At 42.2% G+C, this 22,824-nt stretch overlaps 1 protein-coding gene and 1 long non-coding RNA gene across 7 annotated transcripts in view; one reads left to right on the top strand and one right to left on the bottom strand.

The window, feature by feature from the left end:
• GNE (glucosamine (UDP-N-acetyl)-2-epimerase/N-acetylmannosamine kinase) overlaps positions 1-21,362 on the bottom strand; it is a 38,761-nt gene extending 17,399 nt beyond the window's left edge. Inside the window, exons 1-3 of one of the 5 annotated variants that reach the window (XM_015652966.1) lie at positions 5,752-5,818; positions 4,099-4,207; positions 1,335-1,543 (exon numbers count right to left, since the gene is read on the bottom strand). In XM_015652966.1, coding sequence (XP_015508452.1) covers positions 1,335-1,498 — 164 coding nt within the window. In that variant the 5' untranslated portion in view covers positions 1,499-1,543; positions 4,099-4,207; positions 5,752-5,818. Of the gene's footprint in view, positions 1-1,334; positions 1,544-4,098; positions 4,208-4,696; positions 5,191-5,751; positions 5,819-21,267 lie in introns of those variants that run through there. The other 4 variants (XM_015652967.3, XM_015652965.2, XM_015652968.1 and 1 more) reach the window with 4 other exon arrangements.
• LOC117243726 lies at positions 5,864-17,297 on the top strand. 2 transcript variants are annotated; one of them, XR_004495568.1, is made up of 3 exons: positions 5,864-5,975; positions 9,454-9,544; positions 14,357-16,055. It is a non-coding gene; the product is annotated as an uncharacterized LOC117243726 (long non-coding RNA). The 2 variants fall into 2 exon arrangements; XR_004495569.1 differs by having other exon boundaries at positions 5,975-6,063; positions 14,357-17,297.
• Positions 21,363-22,824: the final 1,462 nt, after the last annotated feature.

Genomic DNA, 22,824 nt, shown 5'->3' with positions numbered 1-22,824 from the left:
GTGTTAAAACCACCTTGGAACTGGAAAAGTAGTATTTTGTATTACTTTCACCAGTCTTGCAGACAGCAAAAGGTTATGTGATATAGAGAAATCAGGGCCATGTTTTGCCTTTTTAGCAAATGAAATGTGATTACTTTATTTCTCCAATCAGACAGGGTACAATTCAACATACTAACCTGTCGAGAAGTTAAACCTTTTTTTTTGTTCTTGTCTGGTTTTGTTTTGAATCAGGTTAGTTTTGTGATGTTGAATTCACCTTGCTATGTTACTGGATGGAAACAACACCCAATACAAAACAAGGAACAGAGTGCTATAATGTGCAGAAAGAGAACAGTCACCAGTGGAACATCCTGTCTTAATACTTCGAGATAATATAACTTCCTCCTGTCCTAGCTTATAAAATGGCGAAATTTCTCACTGGAAAGTCCAGAAAGTATCTCTACTGGAAGATAATGCTTATACATTTCTAAAATTTCAACAATGCTGATATACTGCAGACCTAAGCTAAAGTCTGATTTTTGCCTTCCAAATATGAGTTTTCATATCCATTTCACTTCCTGGGTCCAATCTGGTAAATGCAGCCTGAGGAAAATCAACCAAAGTCCCAGAAAGGCTATCCATACTTCTCCTTTAAGTCCATACTTCTCCTTTAACCTTTCCCCAGCAACCAGGAGAATATCCACCTGGGATGAGGGAAGTAATTCCAAGGGAAGGGATTTGGACCAAGACTTCTCATCCTCCTGGGCAGGCAATCTGAATACTTACTTATGGAGAGTTATGGATAGGGATTCTGTTCTCTCCCACCTACCCATACACCAGAGATAACCATATATTTATCATTTTGTTATTCATTCTGTCAGAAACATACAACCACAACTTCCTTCCTCCACAACACTGGAAGTAAGCACAACAGTGTTCTCCTGGGATATGCAATATATAAGTACTTTCTCCAATAAATGTAAAGCCCAAGAGCTGCAATTTAAAATTACTAAGAAGGCACTTTTCTCCATGAAAATTAAAAAACTGTAGCACATTTCCATTTGACAATCACCAGGTTTCAGGGAAAAATGAAGTTTCTCACTTCAAAAAGTCTGTGAACCTCTTTAGGGTCTCAATTACAACATTTGCACAAAACCTTCTAGAATTCCAAGACTGGCACAAAAGAATCCCAGAAATATGCATTCTTACAAGGAGCTGCAAAATAAAATTCTGGAAAAAAAAGTCAAACTTCGTTTGTGTCAAACTCATGATGCCAAGACATCTTTTAACCTGATGTTCACATTATCATTGCTAACACCTCAGAAACATATTGGTAGATAAAAAATTCACCTTACCCGTAATCATCAATCAGGTGGGAACCAAGCACTACGACATCAAGCTCAAAAAACTGTGGTTCTGCCTTAATACCAAACATAATGGGAGCTAATTTTGAATAATCAGCACGGTTGCAAGTAGCAACACAAACACGAAGTTTGTGGTTGTTTCCATTCTTCTCCATGACTTCCTTTTGTTTCTGTTTTGAAAGATTCTTGAAGTACACCTCCTGACATAATAGAGAGAAAAAAAAAAGCGTGTCATTAATAACAGTACAGCAATTTACTTATGGCAAATTTACTTATGTGCACTGCATAAACAGTATACACAAGTGCAGCCCAAACTGTGGGAACACAGTAACTACTCCACTGATAATGGACACATAGTATGTAACAGAACAAATAAGTTCTGTTTCCAAAATTTAGAACACAAAAATATATATATTTTTTCTAGTTAAAACTCGATTTTAATATTCTATTTCTACAAATAAGATATAAAAATTCTGTATAAGCAATATTTAAGTACTGTGAAGTTCAACTGTAATTAAACAGTAAAAAGACTTCTCCCTGCTCTGATGGAAACTTCTGTACAAGTAGAAAAATGATTCTGCTTTAGTAAATGAAAGTAGAAAATCTCATTCCCAATTACAGAATGGAACAAATTGCTGAGATGCATCCACTGACAGACTCTGTAAACAAAAAGAGAAAGTTTTTGATTGAGACAGTTTATGTACCTCCATGAAAACAAATTTTGGTGAGGTAAAACAAGTCAAACATTTACTTCCAAAGCCTTACATACCCTTTGGTAGGCCAAAGTACATTAAAAAAAAAAAAATCAATAATACAGTATTAAATTAAATGAAACTATTAAAAAAGGATACAGCATTAAAAACCCCAAAATAACCCAAAATTCCTGTCCTCCCAAACAGAAATTACTCAGGTGTTAGCAAGAGTTTAAATAAGTACCATCCTTTTGGTATAAATCTAATGTTATGTCAGATTTTTGCTCCACTGTGCAGACTGAACTTTTTCTGGATTAATGTACAAGGCTTGCTTATCCTTACCTCAAAGCAGTATCAGTCTCTCTACTGACATTATATTACAATTAGACAGTACATGATAATATTAACAAGAGCAATTCTATGCTCCTTTTAGATTGCATTCAAATTTTTTCAGTAAAGTGCTAAAAGAAAGGCCACAGTGACTTTACACTCTCATGAAACTTACAAAAATCAGCAACATTTCAAGGTTTCCCTATTTTAAAGACATTAGTATAGATTTCATCAAAACAATACAAAACAATGCTTTGGTGTAATAGCAAAATTAGGGTGATCAAGAATCTATCCCAAGCTCTCAAAGGTAAAGTGGTGTCTCTAGTCCACTTGCAATCTGTTATGGCTCTACAAAACTATGACTGGCAGTGACATTATCCAGACTCAGATCTAACAGGCCCACTGCTTTTCCTCATTTCTAAAACAACCTCTCTTTGGAGGTGGTTCTGAGCAGGACATCCTGTCACTATTTATGTAAAACCAGACATTAATTCAAATAAAATGGTGATCAATGTGATTCACCATTGATTAGCACAATATGAATGCCACTTCTGACACACCTACAAGCTTGTCTTTGAAACTGCATGAACAATATTAATGTAACTAGAGGCAAGGCTCTCACAAAACTCAAGCTGGCCACTGCTGCATACATATTCTATATTATATAAAACAAGAAGCCAAAGTAAAAAACTGCAAAATAAGGTAGTAACAAAGCAAACTTATCTGAAGTCTGTTAACTCCAAGTTACCTGTCTGAGCTAAGAGAATCATGACCCCTCTGACAAAGCAGATTCTTTTCATTTATGAAAAGCAGGCTTTTAAGAAGCATAATAGTTTTCTGTCCTCCTTTTTTCTTCAAGCATTGTCTAAAATTCTAAAAACCTTCCACCAAGACACAGAACATACCATCTAAAACGGTAGGTCTGTAAGAGAAAAAATAAATGCTTGTTTTTCACCATAACTACAGATCCAACTGAACTGAATCACTAGCCCACACATCTTTCCAGCCAAGAAGATCACATTTAATTACAGTTGGTATTTGGCTGTAATAATGGTCTCTTGAAATAATTTTAGAGGTAGATGTGGAGACACTTCAAATCTGTCTGAATTGACTAGAATCAAAAGCAATTCCTGGTATTTGTCCACTTCAACTTCTGTTCAAATTACATTTCAAAGCAGAATTATTCCCAATACTGCCTTGAAACTCTGTAACACACTAGTTTCAAAAAGCTGCCAAGTGAGCCATGCACTGGCCTTGGTGCAGACAGGTTTTCTATTGCTGTCAATTTTAAACACCTGCTTCTCTGAAGAGCCAAAATATTTACCCTACCATAACGTAGGTTACAATGCCATGTAAGTATCAACTGCATGTGGAAATTTGCCACTAATTAAAGTGGTTTATTGTTTTCTAGGATAACTTGGATGTTTCCTAAAGAAACACATAATGTATTGTTGTTAGTTTAATAACAGACATTATTCTATCCTGACCCTGACCTTTTCTGTGCCTAAATGCAAAAATAATTCTGTATTTTCACAGTATTCACTGTCAACAAGTAATGGCCAAGTCCTTTCAGCCACTAACAGCAAATTCCTTCAAGCAGAACTGTGATGCCCTAGCTACAAAATTTTGTTATGACTCTGTTTTTTAATTTATTATCAGCTTCTGCAGGCAAATCATCTCTTTTCAGAACTGTTAACCAAAATTACTTGAAATAACTAATCACCAACACTTGCCTCCTAGTTTCTAGATGTTTGATAATATGCTGAGATTGAGCTACATGGAACTCTCTGCTGGGGAATCCTCCTGTTCCAAGGTCTACCTCTTCCACTCTGCAGGGACTATCTTTAGCAGAAAGGAGAAGAAATAGAACAGTCTTCCATTAATGACTACTTGAAATAGTTAATTTTCATCTACTGCACTTCTATATCCCATCCTAAACCTTTTAGATTATTACAGATGCAAGGACTTTTTACAACTGGGAGATTCTGAGCGAGACCTAACAGCAGCCAAGCAAATAATATTTCTGTTAGCAGTCCCCAGAGCATGAGACACCCCTCTATCACCATTGAAAAATGACACCACCTGTACATTCTGTATTCTACATTCACACCTCTGAAACACTGGGTTAAAAAATCAAAGACCCTGGCATATTCCCAGTCTCTACACTCTGTACATGCCCATGTATTGAGGGCAATTTCATCTTCACACTTGCTTTGCTGTGTGGCATGCAGGATACTCTGCCCTGAACTCTTCCCATACCCTGTACCAGTATGTGTGTTCCCACCACCCTTCTCCACCCGTCCGTTCTACATCGCCTGTGTGCAAACACACCTGGGGCCTCTTCCTAGAGCCCAGTGCAGATGACCAAGCACCAAACCAAATCCTTCAGACACCGCAGACACTTCAGTGAGTGTGGAAAAGCGTGCGTTGCCCTGCAGATGTGTTAGGGCAAAACATGCTCCCCACCGTTCCCCCACGAATGTGGCTGATATCTTCACCCTTCCTAGTGAAGGATCATCCCCTGTGTTTCTCCAGAGTATTGGTACACCAGGAATCACAGGATATGACGATTCCAATGCTGAATTGGAAGAGACCCACAAAGATCATCGAGTCTAACACTTATTGCTGCAGAGGACACCCCAAACACCCACGTGGCCGAGAGCATTGTCCAGATGCTTCCTCAACCCTGTCAGGCTGGCGCTGTGACCACTTCTCTAGGGAGCCCGTTCCAGCCACCCTCTGGCTGAAGTGCCTTTTTCTCATACCCAGCCTAAACCGCTCTGACATTTCAGGCCATGCCCAAGTGGAGGGTCTGCCCTGGTACTCCCCTCCCTTCCGCACCCCCCAGACGCCGGCAAAAGCCACTACTGCGGCTCGCCGCCCTCCCTGTTCTTCTCGACACTGCCCTGCGGGCTCTTGATCCCCGCTTTCCCCGGGAAACCGCGCCCGCATCTCCGGGGCTCTAGATTCCCGCATTTCGCGGGGACGCGCCCCGGCCCCCGCGGAGCTCCCGCCCCCGCGGAGCTCCCGCCCCCGCGGAGCTCCCGCCCCCGCGGAGCTCCCGCCCCCGCGGAGCTCCCGCCCCCGCGGAGCTCCCGCCCCCGCGGAGCTCCCGCCCCCGCGGAGCTCCCGCCCCCGCGGAGCTCCCGCCCCCGCGGAGCTCCCGCCCCCGCGGAGCTCCCGCCCCCGCGGAGCTCCCGCCCCCGCGGAGCTCCCGCCCCCGCGGAGCTCCCGCCCCCGCGGAGCTCCCGCCCCCGCGGAGCTCCCGCCCCCGCGGAGCTCCCGCCCCCGCGGAGCTCCCGCCCCCGCGGAGCTCCCGCCGCTGCACGTCTGCGGCGCGCCCGGCCCGGCCTGGGCCCAGGCTCCGGCGGCCTCCCCGCATTCACCTTGCCCTACGCCAGGACCGCGGCGGCGGCGCCGGACCGCTCGCATCCGCCGGCAGCAAGCCCCGCCCTCGCAGGAAATGAGCGCGGAGGAGGCGCAGCCCCTCGCCGCGCCCCGCAGCTGCCCCGCCGGCCACAGGGGCAGCTTAGGACCCAACACTACCTTATCAACCAGACCACGGCACTGAGTGCCACATCCAGTCTTTCCTTAAACACCTCCAGGGACGGTGAGTCCATTGCATTGGCAGCCCATTCCAATGTCTAATCACCCTTTCTGTGAAGAAATTCTTCCTAAAGAGGAAGCACCTCCATGAGGTGAGACAGTCTCGTCTGTTATCTGCATACATATATATATATATATATATGCTCCGTACATACACATCTGAGCAATCTAGTTAAAGCTGCTGGATGATCTCACAGCGTCAGTGGCAATTGCCATCATATTAAGAGGTTTCAAAGTGAGGGCCATCAGGGAACTACGGCTATGGGGCTGCTGTAGGAGATGCACAGTTAGGACAAGCAGAGCCTACAGGGGTGTATGGAAGAATAAGGCAGTTGCAGGCTCTGAGGAACTGCAGCCCTCCAGCCAGGGCACCTGCCAGTAGCTTTAAGTTTTAAACCCTTTAAGACTTGCCTGTGGGAATTTAAAGTGCTGATTTGACTGTTTCCCAAGAGATCTAGAAAGGATCTTATCCTATGCTGACATTCAGAAAGTCCTCAGACAGCTGCGGTTCAATGAATCATAGCTCCTCAAAGACTTAGTGTATTGAGAATATTGCAGCACACCCACTTCTGAAATTACCAGGCACTTTTGCTTGCAATACTGACCTTATGTAGTAATAGCAACTGGAAGGCACCTTAGGTTCAATTCATGTTCAATTTAAATTATTTCTATTGTTCTCTGCATCACTAAATTTCCTTTATGCACATTGCTTAAAAACCCATGTACATTCTGGAAATGTCAAATAAATGTGAATTGTCTCCTGTAAATGCTTTCAGGTTATGATAAGATTACCAGCATATCTATGGTTAGTTTCACTGAAACAAAATGCTGAAGAGCCTGAATAATATTTGATCATGAGTGTATGGAAGTGTGAACATATGGACAGACTCTGGTTTATACTAGTACTAACACAGCTAGAAGCATCTACATTGAGAGTTAATTAGTCTTACAACAGCATCAGTGCATCTCTTGATGTGATTTTTCTGTAAATGTTCTAATGGTGTTTCAGCATGTTGCAGTAAAAGGTGCAGAAGAAACAAGAAAGTTTATGCTCCTTTTGGTTATTTCTCACAGACCTCACATATTACATGAATAAGATTAAATTTTTCTTGTTACTGAGTGAGCCCTGCCTCAAGGCTTTCCAGCAGAGAGAAAAATGCTTTGCAGAGAGATGAGATAGGAGGAAAAGCCTCTGCCCATAATCTGCCTGCTCCAATTGGTTTTATGCCTTTCTGCTCAAAATCTCCAATGGCACTGTGAAGAGGGCCTCCTGTCCTTGATAAGCCCTGTGGCTGTGAAGGGGTTTATTAGAGGAGTAGGGTCTCAGTACCCAGATAATAATTCATTGGCACTTCCCTCATCAGAAAGCTCTGCAGGAATAGTAAAGGCTCTGCAAAGACTAAATGGACATTAGTGTCAAAGTGCTGGGAAATGTTTGAGATGAGGATCTTCTTTCGGGAGAGGTCATGTTGCTTAAGATCTGAAGAGAAGAACCAAGATCAGTTCTTGGTTTGCAGCTGGTTTGGATTTGTAGGAAACCCATCCTGTAAGATGGGTGAAAGGGTGCTCAACTGGGATGATCTGTGCATGACTGTGACCAGGAGATGGATAGTGTGGACTGACAGAATCAGTAGCACTCTGATCTTCTGCACTGGTGCTAAGCACTGTGTTGCTTATTCCCTCTGAAAGCAGAGAATTATGACTTTTCAACATCTGTCTCACATAACTGAGATTAAGGTGGCAAAAACTTCCACGAAGATTTTCAAAAGCAGCTGTCCCTATCAATTCTGTACTGTCTAGCCTGAAATACCTGAAAGCAACTTAAATTTTAAAAATCAGGGCTTTCAGAAAAGCAGGTCTTTCTGACACACCAAACAGATAACCGGTGAAGATTCTGGCACAGTCGCTACTGTGAATGCACTCCATTACAAATATCCCTTGTAGAAAGAGACCAAGTATCACGTGCTACATGATATAAGGAGAATATAAACTTGTTTATATGTAATAATTAATGTAATTAATAATAATAATGTAATTGTAATCATAATGTAATTAATGTAAACTTCCCTTGTTAGAGAAAGCCTAACAAGTTTCACCTTCCTGTATTCTCCTGTTTATTCTTCCCAGTTAAAACTACCAGGTGAGCTGTGCAGTTAATAGCAATTTTAGGCAGCCACATCACAGTTCATATCTGATGTTTCATAGAAGGGGAAGAGATCAGGGATAAGACAATGCCATAGATACTAAAAGGGAAATTTGGGGATTTATTCTTTTCTCATCACAATACAGATCTCTTACATCTTTGCTCAGTGTCTTATGCTAACACAAAACGCATAGCTAAGACTGTAAGACACAGAATTCCCAGCTAAGGGAGAGGAAATCCATAACTGTATGAAAATTTGTTCTTTGTCTCTGGAAAGATACTGTCAAAGGAAATCAATAAAGCTGGTGCAGGGAGCTGTCTTATGACAAGCAGTTGAGGGACCTTATAATTCTCTATATGTAAGTGAGATTATACCAAGGTGGGGATCAGTTTCTTCTCCCAAGTATCAAGTGATAGAAAAGAGGAAGTGGCTTCAAGGTGTTCTAGTGGAGGTTTATTCTTGGATATTCAAAAATAGTTATTCACTGAAAGGGTTATCTAGCTTTATAAGCAGCTGCCTAAGGAATTACTGGAGTCACCATCCCTAGAATTATTTAAAAGGCACATAGATGTGGCACTCAGGGACATGATTTAATGTTGGACTTGGCAGTGCTGTATTAATGGTTGGACTTGATGACCTTAAGGTTCTTTTCCAATCTAAATAATTCTATGAGTCACTGTTAAAATTAGGTGCTTCAGAAACTCAGGTAACAAGACAGTTGTGAATCTCATTGACATAATTATGAATTAGATAAAAAAACATTGCATACTTTTTTTTAGCATTTCCAATGTTCTATAATAGATTACAGTTCCTTTTTTCCTTGTTGGAAAGATGTCATATTCTGGTGTCTGGTGTGTTACAAAATAATGGCATTTGTACCTACCCTATAAAATGTGAGTAAAGTTTACTGTAACTAGCTAGAGTTGTAGAATGTGATAGATGGGCATAAAAAGTAACCTCTGTTCTAGAAAATTCTTTGATCAGGAGTGTGTGTGTGGGCCAAGATAATATCCATCTAAAACCCATGCAAAGCACTGGAAAGTGTACTGGAAACCTCAATTGTTTTTTTTTTTTTCACTAAATGTCTTGATTCTTTGTCTTAATTTCAGCTAAAAAACCCACCAAACCACAAAATTTTTCTTTCCCACTCCCTCTATCTAAAAAAGGAGTTTTTAGATAAACAGTTCCACTATTTATCTAAAAATAGTGGAACTGACCCACTTTTTGTTGTCATCATGTTACTAACTCTGCTTGTGTCATCACTTTCATTCTTTAAAAGGGTTTTCTCCACTTGTAATCAATGCTGTTAAGGATAAGTCTTGTGTGTTTCTTCTGAAGCTCCACTCCTTGTTCAGTCCTGCTGGAATGATTGCTGCTGATTTGTTGACATCCATTGGTTCAACATACCCAAGTGTGCGAAACAATAAAGGTAAGAAGACTTTCAGAAGCCATGAAAATAAGCCTCAGAAAAGAAAAAGTAGAGAACTTAGAGCTAGTTGCAGCCCCCTCCACCCCCTGCGAACCCTCCCACCTCCTCTGTGAATGTTTCTTCCATCCCAGCCCGGGGTCCCTGTCTCCCCGCTTTTAATCCGTCTGTAACAGCGCCTCAGACGCGGGGGGAGAAGTCGTTGTTGGTGATACCTTTCCCAACTTTTTCTGGTGCTGGAGCGGTGCCGGCCGGTTCTGGTTACGGTCAAGGGGAGGGGCAGGTCGGCCAGCTCGGTCCAGAGCCTCAGGCTGCACGGAGAGCCCAGGCACAGGCAGCACGCCCAGCACAGGCGCCTGCCGCTGTTCGCAGCTCAGAGGAAGCGAGGAGCCTGCCCGCTGCCGCTGTACAAACGCCTGGCACTGCAAACTGCTCGGGTGATGGTTTGGCTTTGCCCAGCTCTGGTCACACAAACTTAACACGGAATCCTGAATTTCTTCAGTCCAACCCAGAGACTGCCTCAGTTCTGGCAAGAACTGGGAACCCTCCAGGGACCAATTTGAAAACTAATTCAATACACTTAACTGACTGGTCTGATATTAGACGAAATTTCAGACAGGATAATGATTTTGGCTCTTTAAATGGCCAGCTTCTAGCCAGGCCGGTGAGGTACGGTAAAAACAATCAAAATCCTCAATACAAACACATTATGATATCAAAGAACTCAGACAAGCAATAAAAGATAGCGGGCTGACTTCTCCATATTTTAATAATATGGTGAAAAGTATTTTTAATTCTTACGAGCTGGTTCCAGCAGATTGCCACAACATGGCTTCTATGATTTTATCTAATTCGCAGTGCATCTTATGGGACTTAGAGTGGAGAAAACTTCTCAATAGAGTAATAGAAGATTATGTGGGTGGTCCTTATGCTCTATTAACCATTGCTCAATTAACTGGTGATGCACCAAATGACAGGCCGGAGGATCAGGCAGTTTTCCTGCCTAGGCCTGTGCTCAGAGATATAAGAAATGCTGCAAGAAAAGCCTTGCTCACTGTTGAACCAGCAGGTAGTCACACAAATGCTTCCTCTACAATAATGCAAGGTGAAACTGAGGCCTACGGTGCTTTTTTAGAGTGACTAACACAAGCTGTCAAAAGGCAATGCCCTGATGAACAGGCTCACCCTTATATTCTTAAAAGCCTTGCTTTTACTAATGCAAATGAGGAATGCAAGAAAGTTATTTTAGCTTTGCCTGAGCGGCCCCCAACTGTTCCTCAAATGCTTTCAGCTTGCAGCAAACTTAGCCCCCCACAGCACCTTGCTAGGGCACAAGCTAATGCTCTTGGGGAAGAGATTCTAAAATCCTGAGATTTACTGGGAGAAAAGCTGGGAGATAAACTCAAAAAGGTTTTGAAAGCTCTTGTGACCGTGCAATTTGGTACAAAAGCCAAAGAGCTTTGTTTTAACTGTGGAAAGCCTGGTCACAGGAAAAAGGATTGTCCTGTACTGGCACCACAAGCTAAGCCATCTACTGTTTGCCCTCGGTGTCAGAAAGGGAAATGTTATATGAAGTCATCCTCATTTTGACATTGATGGTAATCCCTTGCTGTTAAACTCAAAAGACAGCACGGGCCACCACACAATGAAACAAGCAGTGGCACCCCAGTTGCCGAAAAATTTAGTTACCTCGGCTTTACCTGGAAGGAACCCAAATCAGATGTTATTTATGTCCCAGCCACCCATCCCTCAGGTGGCTCCACCCTACTACCCCCAGGGGCAAGGTTTGAGTTGGCAACTTCAAAATAAATATGCCTTTTAAAAGACTTCTGTTACGAAGATATCCCCACAGAAATTACTGGCATTTCTCGACAAAGACAAGACTTTAATTATATACAAGCACAGCAACAGAATTTTTGGACTTTCCTTCCAGCTGTTGTTTCAGCAGACTGCAAACAAGAGCTAATAATTTCAGCTCTTGCATTCAGTATTCCTACTGTGATTCAACCAAAACCACCTATAGCTATTGCATTGTTTTACCTATGGATACACACAGACAAAATATGAATCAAGAGACTCCACTTCCACTAATCAAGTTGTGCACCCAGAGGTGCCACTTGGGGATTCTACCCTGAGTTTTGATGTCTTTTGGGTAGAACATATGGGCCTTGACCGACCAGAACTGACCTGCAGCCTGACTCATCTTGGTAGAACAGTTTATATCACAGCCATGCTGGACACTGGCACAGATGTCACTGTGATATCTCACAGGTTTTGGCCGAGTGATTGGAATTTAGTGTCACCTCTGGGCACCCTCACAGGGACTGGAGGCACCACTGTGTGTCTGCAAAGTGAATCCAGGATTACTGTTACAGGTCCTGAGGGGGAGACAGCAACAGTACGTCCCTTCCTTGTGCAGAAGCCTCTCACTGTTTGGGGGAGAGACTTACTGTCCCAGTGGGGAGCAAAACTACAAGTGGACCCCTGGATGGGGACCACACCAAAGCCCACCATTCTAAAGTTGTCATGGAAAACTGATAACCCTGTTTGGATTGATCAATGGCCTTTATCAGAGAAAAAAAGTAACTACCCTTAAAAACTTCGTAAAAAACAGTTGCAGAAAGATCACCTTACACCTGCAAGTAGTTCCTGGAATTCACCAATGTTTGTCATCCCCAAGAAGACTTCTAATTCCTGGAGACTACTTCACAACCTGAGGAAGATCAATGAAATAATCGAGGACATGCAACCTGGACTCCCCTCTATGTCAATAATTCCAAGAGACTGGCCTCCTGTTATCCTTGATTTAAAGGACTGGTTTTCCAACATTCCACTCCATCCAGAGGATGCACTGAGGTCTGCTTTTTAAGTTCCAGCTATCAATAGAGGAGAACCACTGCAAAGTTATCACTGCTAATCTTTGCCTCAAGGGATGAAAAATTCTCCCACCATTTGCCAATATTTTGTTGCACAAGCTCTGTCTCCAGCTCAACAGAAGCGCTCACAATCTGCGATTCTACACGACATGGATGATTTGCTTAATGCAGCACCAACCCAAACAGAAATGGAACAAATTCGTGACAGCGTTGTTACCGAAATTCAAAAGGCCGGACTGGAAATTTCAACATCCAAAATTCCAAAAGTCCCGCCCTGGAAATATCTGGGATGGAGGATGACTGAACAAACTCCACAGAAAATAAAACTCTGGACCAGTGGCAACACCTTGCAAGATTTACAACAGTTTTTGGGAGAAATTAATTGGGTCAGATCTATTTTGGGAATTACCAGTGATGAACTTCCACTCTTTAACTTATTAAGAGGAGACTGTGACATCAAATCTCCTAGGACTTTAACACCTGAAGCTCAAGCATCCCTTGAAAATGTCACAGAAGCTTTCCAAAGGAGACAAGCCCATCAATGTGCTCCAGAAAAGCCCTTTATTCTTGCAGTTTTGGGAGAAAAATTGCAACTTTATGGTCTCATTTTTCAATGGGACCCTTGTGAAAGAGATCCTTTGTTAATAATGGAATGGGTTTTTCTTCCTACAGGTCCCCAAAGACAATTTTTACACCTATGGAGATGACAGCACAAATTATAATTAGAGCCAGAACAAGGTTGTTAACCGTAGCAGGCCATGATTTTGCAGTTATTTATTTGCCTCTGAAAAACGACAACCTTGATTGGGCATTGCAAAATTCAGATGATTTGCAAAATGCATTGTTGAATTTTTCAGGTGTTTGTTCTATTCATTACCCAACCCATAAATTGTTGCAAGTAAAATTGAGTTTTAGAGAAAAACCCATGTTGAGTGAAGAGCCTTTAAGTGCAGATTCTGCTTATGTTGCTAATGTAGTTAAAATAATAGAAGGATCAGGTTTAAAATATGTTGAAAATGATGCCTTGTATTGTTTGCTTTCAAGCTTTTATACAATTTTACAATACAGAACTAGTCCATATTTTGTTTCTCATGCCAGGGCTCATTCTTCACTTTCAGGATTTTTAGCAGAAGGAAATACAAGAGTAGATAAGCTGGCAATGGTTGTTTCTAATACTTTGCCAAACATTATTGAACAAGCAAAACTAAGTCACGCCTTCTTTCACCAAAATGCACAAGCACTTGTGTGGATGTTTCACATTTCCAAAAGTCAAGCTAAATCCATCATTAGTATTGCCCTGACTGTCAGCTTGTGCAAGCCCCTGTTTCTACAGGAGCTGTCAACCCATAGCTTTTGCAAAGCCTGCAGCCATGGCAAACAGACATCACTAAGCACCCTTCCTTTGGGAACTTTAAAAATATTCATGCATCAGTTGACACCTTTTCAGGTATAGTTTTTGCTTCTGTCCACGCAGGAGAAACAGCTAATCATGCCTGTCAACACTTTTTGCAAGTATTTGCTTCACTAGGGGTACACTGAAAAGTAAAAACAGACAATGGCCCTGCATAGGTAGCCCAAAAATTGGCCACATTTTTGATGGACTGGGGTGTTTGCCACTCTTTTGGAACTTCCTACTCCCCCACAAGCCAAGCAATTATTGAAAGGACACATCACACCCTTAAATGTGTTCTAGATCAACAGAAGGGGGGAGCAGAGATGACACCACAGATGAGATGAAGAGCAAAGCTTTACATGTTTTTAATTTCTTGAACAGCTCTTTTGCAGAACCTGATCCACCAATTTTTAGGCATTTTTCAAATAACACACAGGCAAAATTAGAGGAAAATCCCTGTTTTAATTAGAAACCCTGAGACAGGACAAATTGAAGGCCCTTTTCAACCAGTAACTTGGGGCAAAGGGTATGCTCATGTCTCCACAGGTGCCAGACCTAAGTGGGTTCCAGCAAAGAACGTCAAACCATATTGCACAGGAGAACATGCTGGTGAGTCCAAGAGCAGAGAGACAAGCACAGAGATGTGAAACAAACAGAGAGCCCACGAGTCCTTCCTGACAAACCTTGTTCACCTGTGGAACCTGCAAACCCTGATTTTTGCATCATTGTGAAAAATGTGTAAATTGTTGATTTCATGGACTCCTTTGGCAAAAACATGGTATTTTTCTGCTGTAGAGAGTATATCCCCCCACTGAATTTGCAAAGGTGAAATTACCCCTTCTTTTTTTTGTCATAGGTAGCTAGTCCCCAAGCAAATTTGAGAAAGCACAAGAGGAGAATTTGGGAAATAAGATATCTGGAAAGGTCATTTGCCAAAAAATAGCTCACGAAAGCTATGGAGCTGAATGAAGTATTATGCTGGTACCTGCTGGTCTTGCTTTTTCTGTGCAGAGCAGATTTGCCTGTAGAACAATGAAAAACAAATGTTTGCCTTAGCCAAGGCTGCAGGCTCAGACACCATATGCCTGTCCGATTCAAATCCAGAATTTTCAACCTGTCTAGTTGGTGTGCCAGTAAAAGATTGGCCAATATCCATATATTATGATCCCTTGACCAAAACGGGAGCAATCTTGTGACTGATTGGAACATTTGGACCAAAGGACTTCCTAAAGCAGAGTCTGAACCCCAAGAACTGGAAATTCTTGGTTCTTTGACAATGGATTTTCAGCTAGCAATTCATGAGAGAATGATTCTCCAAAGTGCAATGTCACTCCCAATTATCCTCCTCATAGGAATTACAGTTTTTGGTGGAATTACTCAGACAGTTGGGGTAAATTTTCCAGGGCTGACCAATATCCATGACAATTACCAAAAGGATATTGGTTCATTTGTGGAGATAGGGCTTGGCAAGGCATTCCATCACACCTTGAAGGTGGTCCATGCAGCATTGGAGAACTCACTATGCTAGCACCTAAAACAGTCATTAAGAAAAAACATAGAGGAAAAAGATTTATCCACTGGTATGATGAAAATTGTTAGAATAATTTTAGACCCCGAAAGGGTGCAGAAAGAGCTTCAGCAGGTTTGCTACTACCCCAGCTTGCCTCAGCAATGGCATTGAAACAATTGGATCAGGTAAGATGTTAGCTGAGTAAACAGACCAATGCCACATACATTGCAGTCAGTGATATGCTGACTGATGTCAGTGGTGTTAGACATGCTACCCTTCAAAAGGTAGAGCAGCAATTGATTTTCTCTTACTGGCACATGGACATAGTTGTGAGGAGTTTGAAGGATTATATTGTATGAACTTTTCTGACCACTCTGAGTCCATCCACAAAAGCATACAAAAGCTGGAGGATTTAACATCTCAAATTAAAAGAGAAAATGAATTATGGTTAGACAATTTGTTCGAAGGATGGAACTTTGTAACTTGGTTAAAGCAGCTTTGCAAAATAGGCTTGTACGTTTTAATGGTTGTGGTGATATTAGCAATAATGCCTTGTATGCTTCAGTGTGTTTGATGAGTGATGAACAAAGCTGTCGAAGTTTTTATTGTACAAGGAACCACAGTAAGTTCTCAAAATCTTACAAAGGTAGTAGATGCAAGTATAGATATAGATGAAGGCTTTGAATTAAGACCCTCTAATGGACAGGCCTTATTTGAATAAGAATAATTATTTTATACATATTTTATATATTTATAATATATATACTTATATTATAATAATATATATTGTTATGTATATAACATATATATTTATATAATATAATATAATATTTATGTATTACTTATTTGAATCCTTGGAATAGACCAGATCTTTACAGCCATAAAATTGCTGTGGTTTAAAATATCAGTGCTTAAAGTGACTAAGAGAAGTACCTTAAACAAGCAAAGAGGAATACATTAAGTATTAAAAGGCTTTAAGTTTTGCTGATGTACCTTTGTGTAGAAAAAGTATTGCAGCAGACCTGTGTAACACAAGGTAGTTAATAAGCGACAAAGTTAAGAAAGTTTCTTTGTGGTTGTTCCGAGAGGGGGAATTGTGGGAAACAGTAAAGGTAAGAAGATTTTCAGAAGCTGTGAAAATGGGCATCAGAAAGAAAAAGCAGAGAACTTAGAGATAGCTGCAGCTGCAAGGCCTGAAAGTAAAGAAATACAATAACACAATATGCAAGGATGTTAAACAACAGTTGAGTTTTTAGGCTTGGCCAAGATAGACCTTAAGACTGCAGAAAAATATGCTTACCAAGACAGTAGAAAGCTTTAAGTTTAACACTGTGTTATTCTATTTCTATTGTTAATAGAAAGCTTGTTTTCTTTCTGTTAACAATAAATGATTGTTTTTAAGCTTTAGCAATATGCTATTGGCTGAAAAAATGATAAAATGTTCTGTAACAAAGAGATCTTGAGCTGCTTGTGGCAGACGTGAGCTTGTGCCATCTCCTGTATCTGCAGCTGAGACTGGTGCCTGAAATAAAAGCTTGTGATGTGTCACCCAGCAGTCCCATCCCATTTGTGAAAAATAACCTCCAACACCCATGCTGGCTTCAAACCAGTTAGTCTTGAACCATGATGGCAGCCTAGGCTGGGGTGATTCTTGTAGTGTAATTCTTCCTCTTATTGTGCTGTACATCTCCACCCCTTCATCAATAGACAATGTGGTTCACTTAAAACAATTTGGGGAATGTTCAAAATTAAATGAATAGAGCTGCTGTACATACTCAGATTATTTGGACGTGAGTCAGCACAGAACCAACTTGACTGGAAGCTGTCATCACTAGGTAAGACAATGGGTAACTTTGCCAAATACAAGATCCCAATTTCCACCTCAGGTGCAGGTGGGAGAATTATTTGTTATACATGAATATTATATATTACATATTTTTATAATACTCATATGTGTGTGTATATATATATATATATATGCATGTATGTATATGTGTATACACACACACACACACACACATGCATTTATTTAGATATATAGATATTTATTTATTTGAATACCTGGTTGAGGAAACCATGCAGAAGAAACAGCCAAGTTTGCAACAGCATCTTTTGTGAAAGTCCAGAAGGAAAATTCTGTTAAGCTTTCCCAGTTCTGTTCCCAGTTTCCAGACTGCCTAATTTTTTCACTTCAAATTGACATGAAGTGCTGAAAAGAAAGCTAAAAATCTGGCAGGAAGGAGGAATCAAACTCTGTCCACTTCTCACTATTAATAAATACCTCCCATATTGCACACAGGTCTAGAGATTCCACTTTGCTCTTCTTGTCCAACTGGTTTTGGTTTTTTGGTTTTTTTTTCCATCTCTCCTAATCCTTTTCAGGCTCTTTGGCATCCTACTTGAATGCAAGTGTGTTTTTCAATGTGATCATCAGATGACAAATATTTGAAATATTGTGTCTGCTCTGGTAATTGCTAATTTCTAATTTTAAGGAGTACTAATTCCACTACATAATTACAAAAAAAAAAAGAAATGCATTAAGAAGTGATCCAGTATCAGGACTAAAGAATTATAATAGTGAACATACATTTTCACCCTTTATGCCATATTAAAATAATTTCTTTCATATGTAGTTCATGGATTTTGGCTATTAACTGCACTAGGAAAAAAATGTGATGAAAGAAGAAAATGACATTGTAAAGTTACAGTTACAGTACAAAGCAGATAGTTTACACTTAACAAGAGAGATGAGGAAATTTTGTGAGACACAATATAAAATGGACAATGAAGTGTAGCAGTAGCTACCCTTCACTAAGTCTATCCTGTCTTTTATTATTAGGTGAGTTATTCAAATGTCTCCTTTAATCATCTGACTCTCAGAGGAATCTCAGATCCTAACCTATTAATGGCTACTATAATTACCTGAAAAAATTTCAGATTTTCCATCTGAAGAAGCTTATAGAAATACAACAGAAGGCTTAAGTGCCAGTAAAAAGCACAGTGATATCAGGCATTCCAAAAAAGTACATCTGCATTCTTGATTATGGGTCAAGAATAAAATCTCTTCATTTTTTTAAGTATCTGTAGCCCTTATTTTCATTACCAGAAATGTCCAGAAAAACTTTGTTTTTTCCAAACAACAAATAAAGTCATAGAAAAGTAAAAACAAACACACAGTTTTAAAAAGAGGTTCTGTTTCTAAAGCCTTCAACCAACAAACCTTCTGTAAATGTGCTTTGATTGGACAATAAATCAAGACCTTGATGATGAAAAGCAAATTTTTGGAATTCAGGATGACATTAAGGAAAAAAACCAAAAAGCCCCACATGCTAAATTGCCATTTACTTCTTTCCTTCTGGCTTTTTCATACTAATTTGGAAAAAAAGTCACATGAAGAGAATCTGAGTCAGCTGTTATTCTAGAAGAGTCTAATTTTCTCAGCTGGATTTCCTATCCATGTTCTTTTATTAAAGCTTTGATTTAATACCAGATGTTTTAATGAAAAATTGTCCATAATTACAGAGCCATATAAGTAACTGCTAAAATATTCCCTGATTTTTGCAGGAAGACCAACTCTTCAACAAATGTTCTAACAAAACATCCATGTCCTTAGGCTGTGCTGAGTTCCTCTGGGAAAGGCCATACACTATGAAGAGAACAGCAGCCTATTTTCCCAAGGCCTTCTGTGTGACAGGGTGTGGGAGGTTACTCAGAATCGTGTGGACACAAACCACTTTCTGACTGGCCTGGCTGCTGAGGCAGTGTTTATAAAAAACTCAGCCTGAATGTCACTGACGATGAGACTCCAGGTTGTGAGAGTCTCTCCCTCTTACTTTTCCTGTGCTTTTTGAAACACTCTTGTGTGTCTCTGAAAGGCAGTTTTGAAATACTGGCATTGTGTGGCATGCTCTTATGCCTGTATCTTCTCATACAAAGATCTAAAGATTGAGCTCAAATTTTTGATTAGAATTAAAATTTGATTACAATTTTAAGAAAAAGGATACAATTTGAACATGATTTTGGAAAGGACATTCCTGTATTTTCAAAGCTAAGTACTTCGAGTAAAAATCAATATGGTTGTCTTCTACCACATGAAATCATGCTTATTTACAGAAAATATTATGGGTGTCCTTGACTCTGTCCTATTGTCAGTTTTGTATAGGCCATAAAAATCTGCCTTCCCCAGGCATCACAGTGTTGATGGGAATCATGTCCCCGAGTGTGGGCTGCCAACCTTCTTACTAGTTAAAATTCTCCAGGCTTCAGGTAGACTTGTTAAGTGTGATATGCTTAAGGAGCAATGAAGCAGAGGTGAGAAATCTTCTGGTAGAAGAGTGCTCCCAAGTCAGACAGTCCACATAGCTCCTGTGTGCTGACATTCTCATTTAAAATCCTGGGGGATATGCAAACTTCTTGTTTGCACTCTTGATTTCCTTAATATGAATGGGGAGCTTTGTTAATTTTCACTTTCATCCCTGAGCTTTAGTACTTTTTTTTTACTCTTTAGTGTCTGATGTGCTGACATGGTGGTTTCAGATTTGGACTCACAGCACCATAGGAAAACACCTCTACAGGAGAGCAAAAAATGTCAATTAATTTCTTACTTAAATACAACAGATATATTTTCAGTGCTTTTTGGAAATCCGTTTCTTTAAAACCTAAATCTGAGTCCTAGATGTATGCCTTCACTGATGAATATCTAAGGTGGTATTTCTCAACACCTCCAGATCTCAGGGAGACTTGGTGCTGAATCTGAAGTCAAAGCTGGCTGGAACACAAGAGGAAGGGGAGGATATGTAAAGAAAAGCTTCAGATAAAGAACTGACATGGTAGGACACACAGATTGAAATGGAACAGGCCTTCTTTGAAAGATTTTGTTTTGTATTCTGGCAGACATCACCTCTGATATCAAACCACTTCAAGCATGCAGAGCTATAGCTCCTGGTAGTTAAAACCAGCTGGCAGTCAGCCACAAAACCTGCTCTACAGGTGGCAAAGTGAACGGCCCGAGGCGACAGCATCAGCAGGACTACTTCCTGCAGTGGCACTGCTGGCCAAAGAGCAAGGGATTTGGACCCTTCCCACGGGTCTTGGCCCCCTCTCCAGTGCCATCTTCCCAGCCTTTCTGCACTTGCTATCCCCCCCTTCTGTACGGCCCTCCTCTGCCTTCCTCTCAGTGTTGTGTTGACTTCACCTGTTAGCTGTACACCTTCTGAGAAAACCGACCTGAAAAATTACCCCACAGAGCTCAACTCCCCTTGTTATCCTGCCTGTATTCATATACCTCTTCTCCCAAACCCTGTCCACCTCTCCATCCTGCTTATAAGCGATTCCTTGGAGTATGCATGCCTTTCTTCCTAATGTGCTTGTATAGCACCTGGCATGTAGGGGCCATTCGTCATTGCCACAGGTACATGAACAAAACTGAAAATTTTTCTAGACCCTTGCCGAGGCCACCCTACAGGGTTGGTGAACCTAATGCGGGTAAATCTAATTTCTCATCTCCCAAATGAAAGAAAGGGAGTCACAATTACAAGGATCAGAGTGCTAGCTTTGGGAAGGTCACCGGCTCCCCACAGCTTGCTATGGACTGGGTAATCAAAAGAGAATCCAGAGAGAAAGGGCACAAATAAGCAACCATTCAGCACAGGTCTCACGAGAACTTCTAAACGCCCAGAGCATCAGCCGGCACGGCCCCAAATCCTGTGTGCCCGGTGGAGACACGGAGATCAGAGGCGGGTCCCGCGATGGCCCTGGAGACAGCGCCTGCCGTGCCATCCTCGCCGAGCGGGCAGGGCAGCTCCCTCCCGGGTGCTCCCATGCCGGGAGCCGGCTCGGCGCAGGGCTCGGCGGCGCTGCCTGCCCGGCCGCCCCGCGGGGCTCAGCCGCGGCTCGGCCCCACAGCGCCCGGCCCGCCCGCGGCCCCCCGCGCCCAGCCCTGACTTACGTGGGGCCCGCGGGCCAGCGGCTCCCGGCGCGGCGGCGCGTTCGTCCCCATGGCGGCCGCAGCTCCCCGCCGCTTTCCCGGGCCGGCTCCGCCGCTGCCAAGCCGAGAGGCACCCGGGGCCGGGGCCACGCCGCGGGAGAGGCACCCGGGGCCGGGGCCACGCCGGGACCGCCCCGCAAGCGCCGCCCTCCGCCCGCCGCCGGGAGGGGTCCGCGCGCGGCGGTGGAAGGCGCCGCAGGGTCGGGGGATGAGGGGATGTGCTGAGACTTCTCGGTGTTCCGGGGTGATCCAGGCGTGCTGGGGCCCAAGGCTTTGGCACTGCGTGTGCTAAGGCCCTCCGGCATCCCTGCAGGGCAGCGTGGGCAGCGGGCTTCCTACGCCGGGTGTCCCCCGGTATCGGCTCCTGGTGCTCCCCTGTGCCCTGGGGAGCCATTCCCCGGCTGGGTACCCTCAGAGCACTCACGGCGGTGGGGAAATGCAGGCAGCCTTACTGCTGCCAAGCATCTCTGTGGATATTACCCGCTAATATCCATGACACCTAGTGTGTTCAACATTACCCAGACTACCCGGATCCAGTCAGAAGAATAGGAATCTGCAGCTGTCTCAAGGCAAGGAATCTGTCAAGCGAATCTTCCAAACACAGGTCTGGAACACAGCAGCAGCTAGAGCTTCATAAGTCTGATTCCAGTTTCTTCTTGTCTCAAGATAATGTTTCGAGGCTGTGACATGGTGTGTCTTACAGCTGTACCTCTGGCCCCTTGGAAGTCCTGGGGCCTGCACGTATGTGCCGTGTCCCAAGGGAACCCTGAAGTCACCCCTCTCATGCAGAGCTCCAAGGTGCTCTAGACACCTGTGTGACCACAGAATTCTGGGTCATCTTGGGGTACTTCCCGTTCTTTCGATTTTTGAGATATGTGCCTTGGTGTTTGCAGAGAAATTACTTGTCTCCAGCCATTCTGTCCTTTCCTGCTTGTATTTCCTGGAACACAGATGTTCAAAGTGAATTTATAGCACTATAGTTCAGTAAGCAGGTCAGCACACAGCACCTGTAAGTTTTACAGGCCAGCTTTTTCTCTGTGACCAGATTTACACCTGTACACAGACAACTCAACAGTAGTGGCCATGACTATTGCTGTGATACTCTTTTAGTTCACATCAGTGTGCTATACTGGTATCTGTTTTGGTTCTTCCCTTATAGCTGTGGCAGTTTATAATTGGCAGTTTTTATTTTTGATTTTTTGCATTCTGTTACCACAGTGTTTTCCTAGCTGCTCATTTTATCCTGTTAAATATCTACAAGGTAAGTTACTAAATAAAACATCAGAACAAAAGGAAGGACAATAAAGCAGTACAAAAGACTCTAAAAAGGTGGGCATTTGTAGAATGGGAAAAGAAGGAGGCATTTTCTTAGTTTGCTGTAAAATGTATATTGCATTTTTTCCCCCATTTTACACAGCTTGCACAACTGGGTAATTACCTTTTCAGTATGTTTTCACTGTGAGTTCTTTTCTGTTCTCTTCTTTCTTTGTCAGAAACATACATAATTTTTTCTGTCTC

The sequence above is a fragment of the Parus major genome, chromosome Z, assembly GCF_001522545.3.
Source record: "Parus major isolate Abel chromosome Z, Parus_major1.1, whole genome shotgun sequence".
NCBI classification, from domain to species: domain Eukaryota; kingdom Metazoa; phylum Chordata; class Aves; order Passeriformes; family Paridae; genus Parus; species Parus major.
The sequence above is the reverse complement of the archived record's forward strand: the minus strand, read 5'-3'. Positions and strand labels throughout refer to the sequence as shown.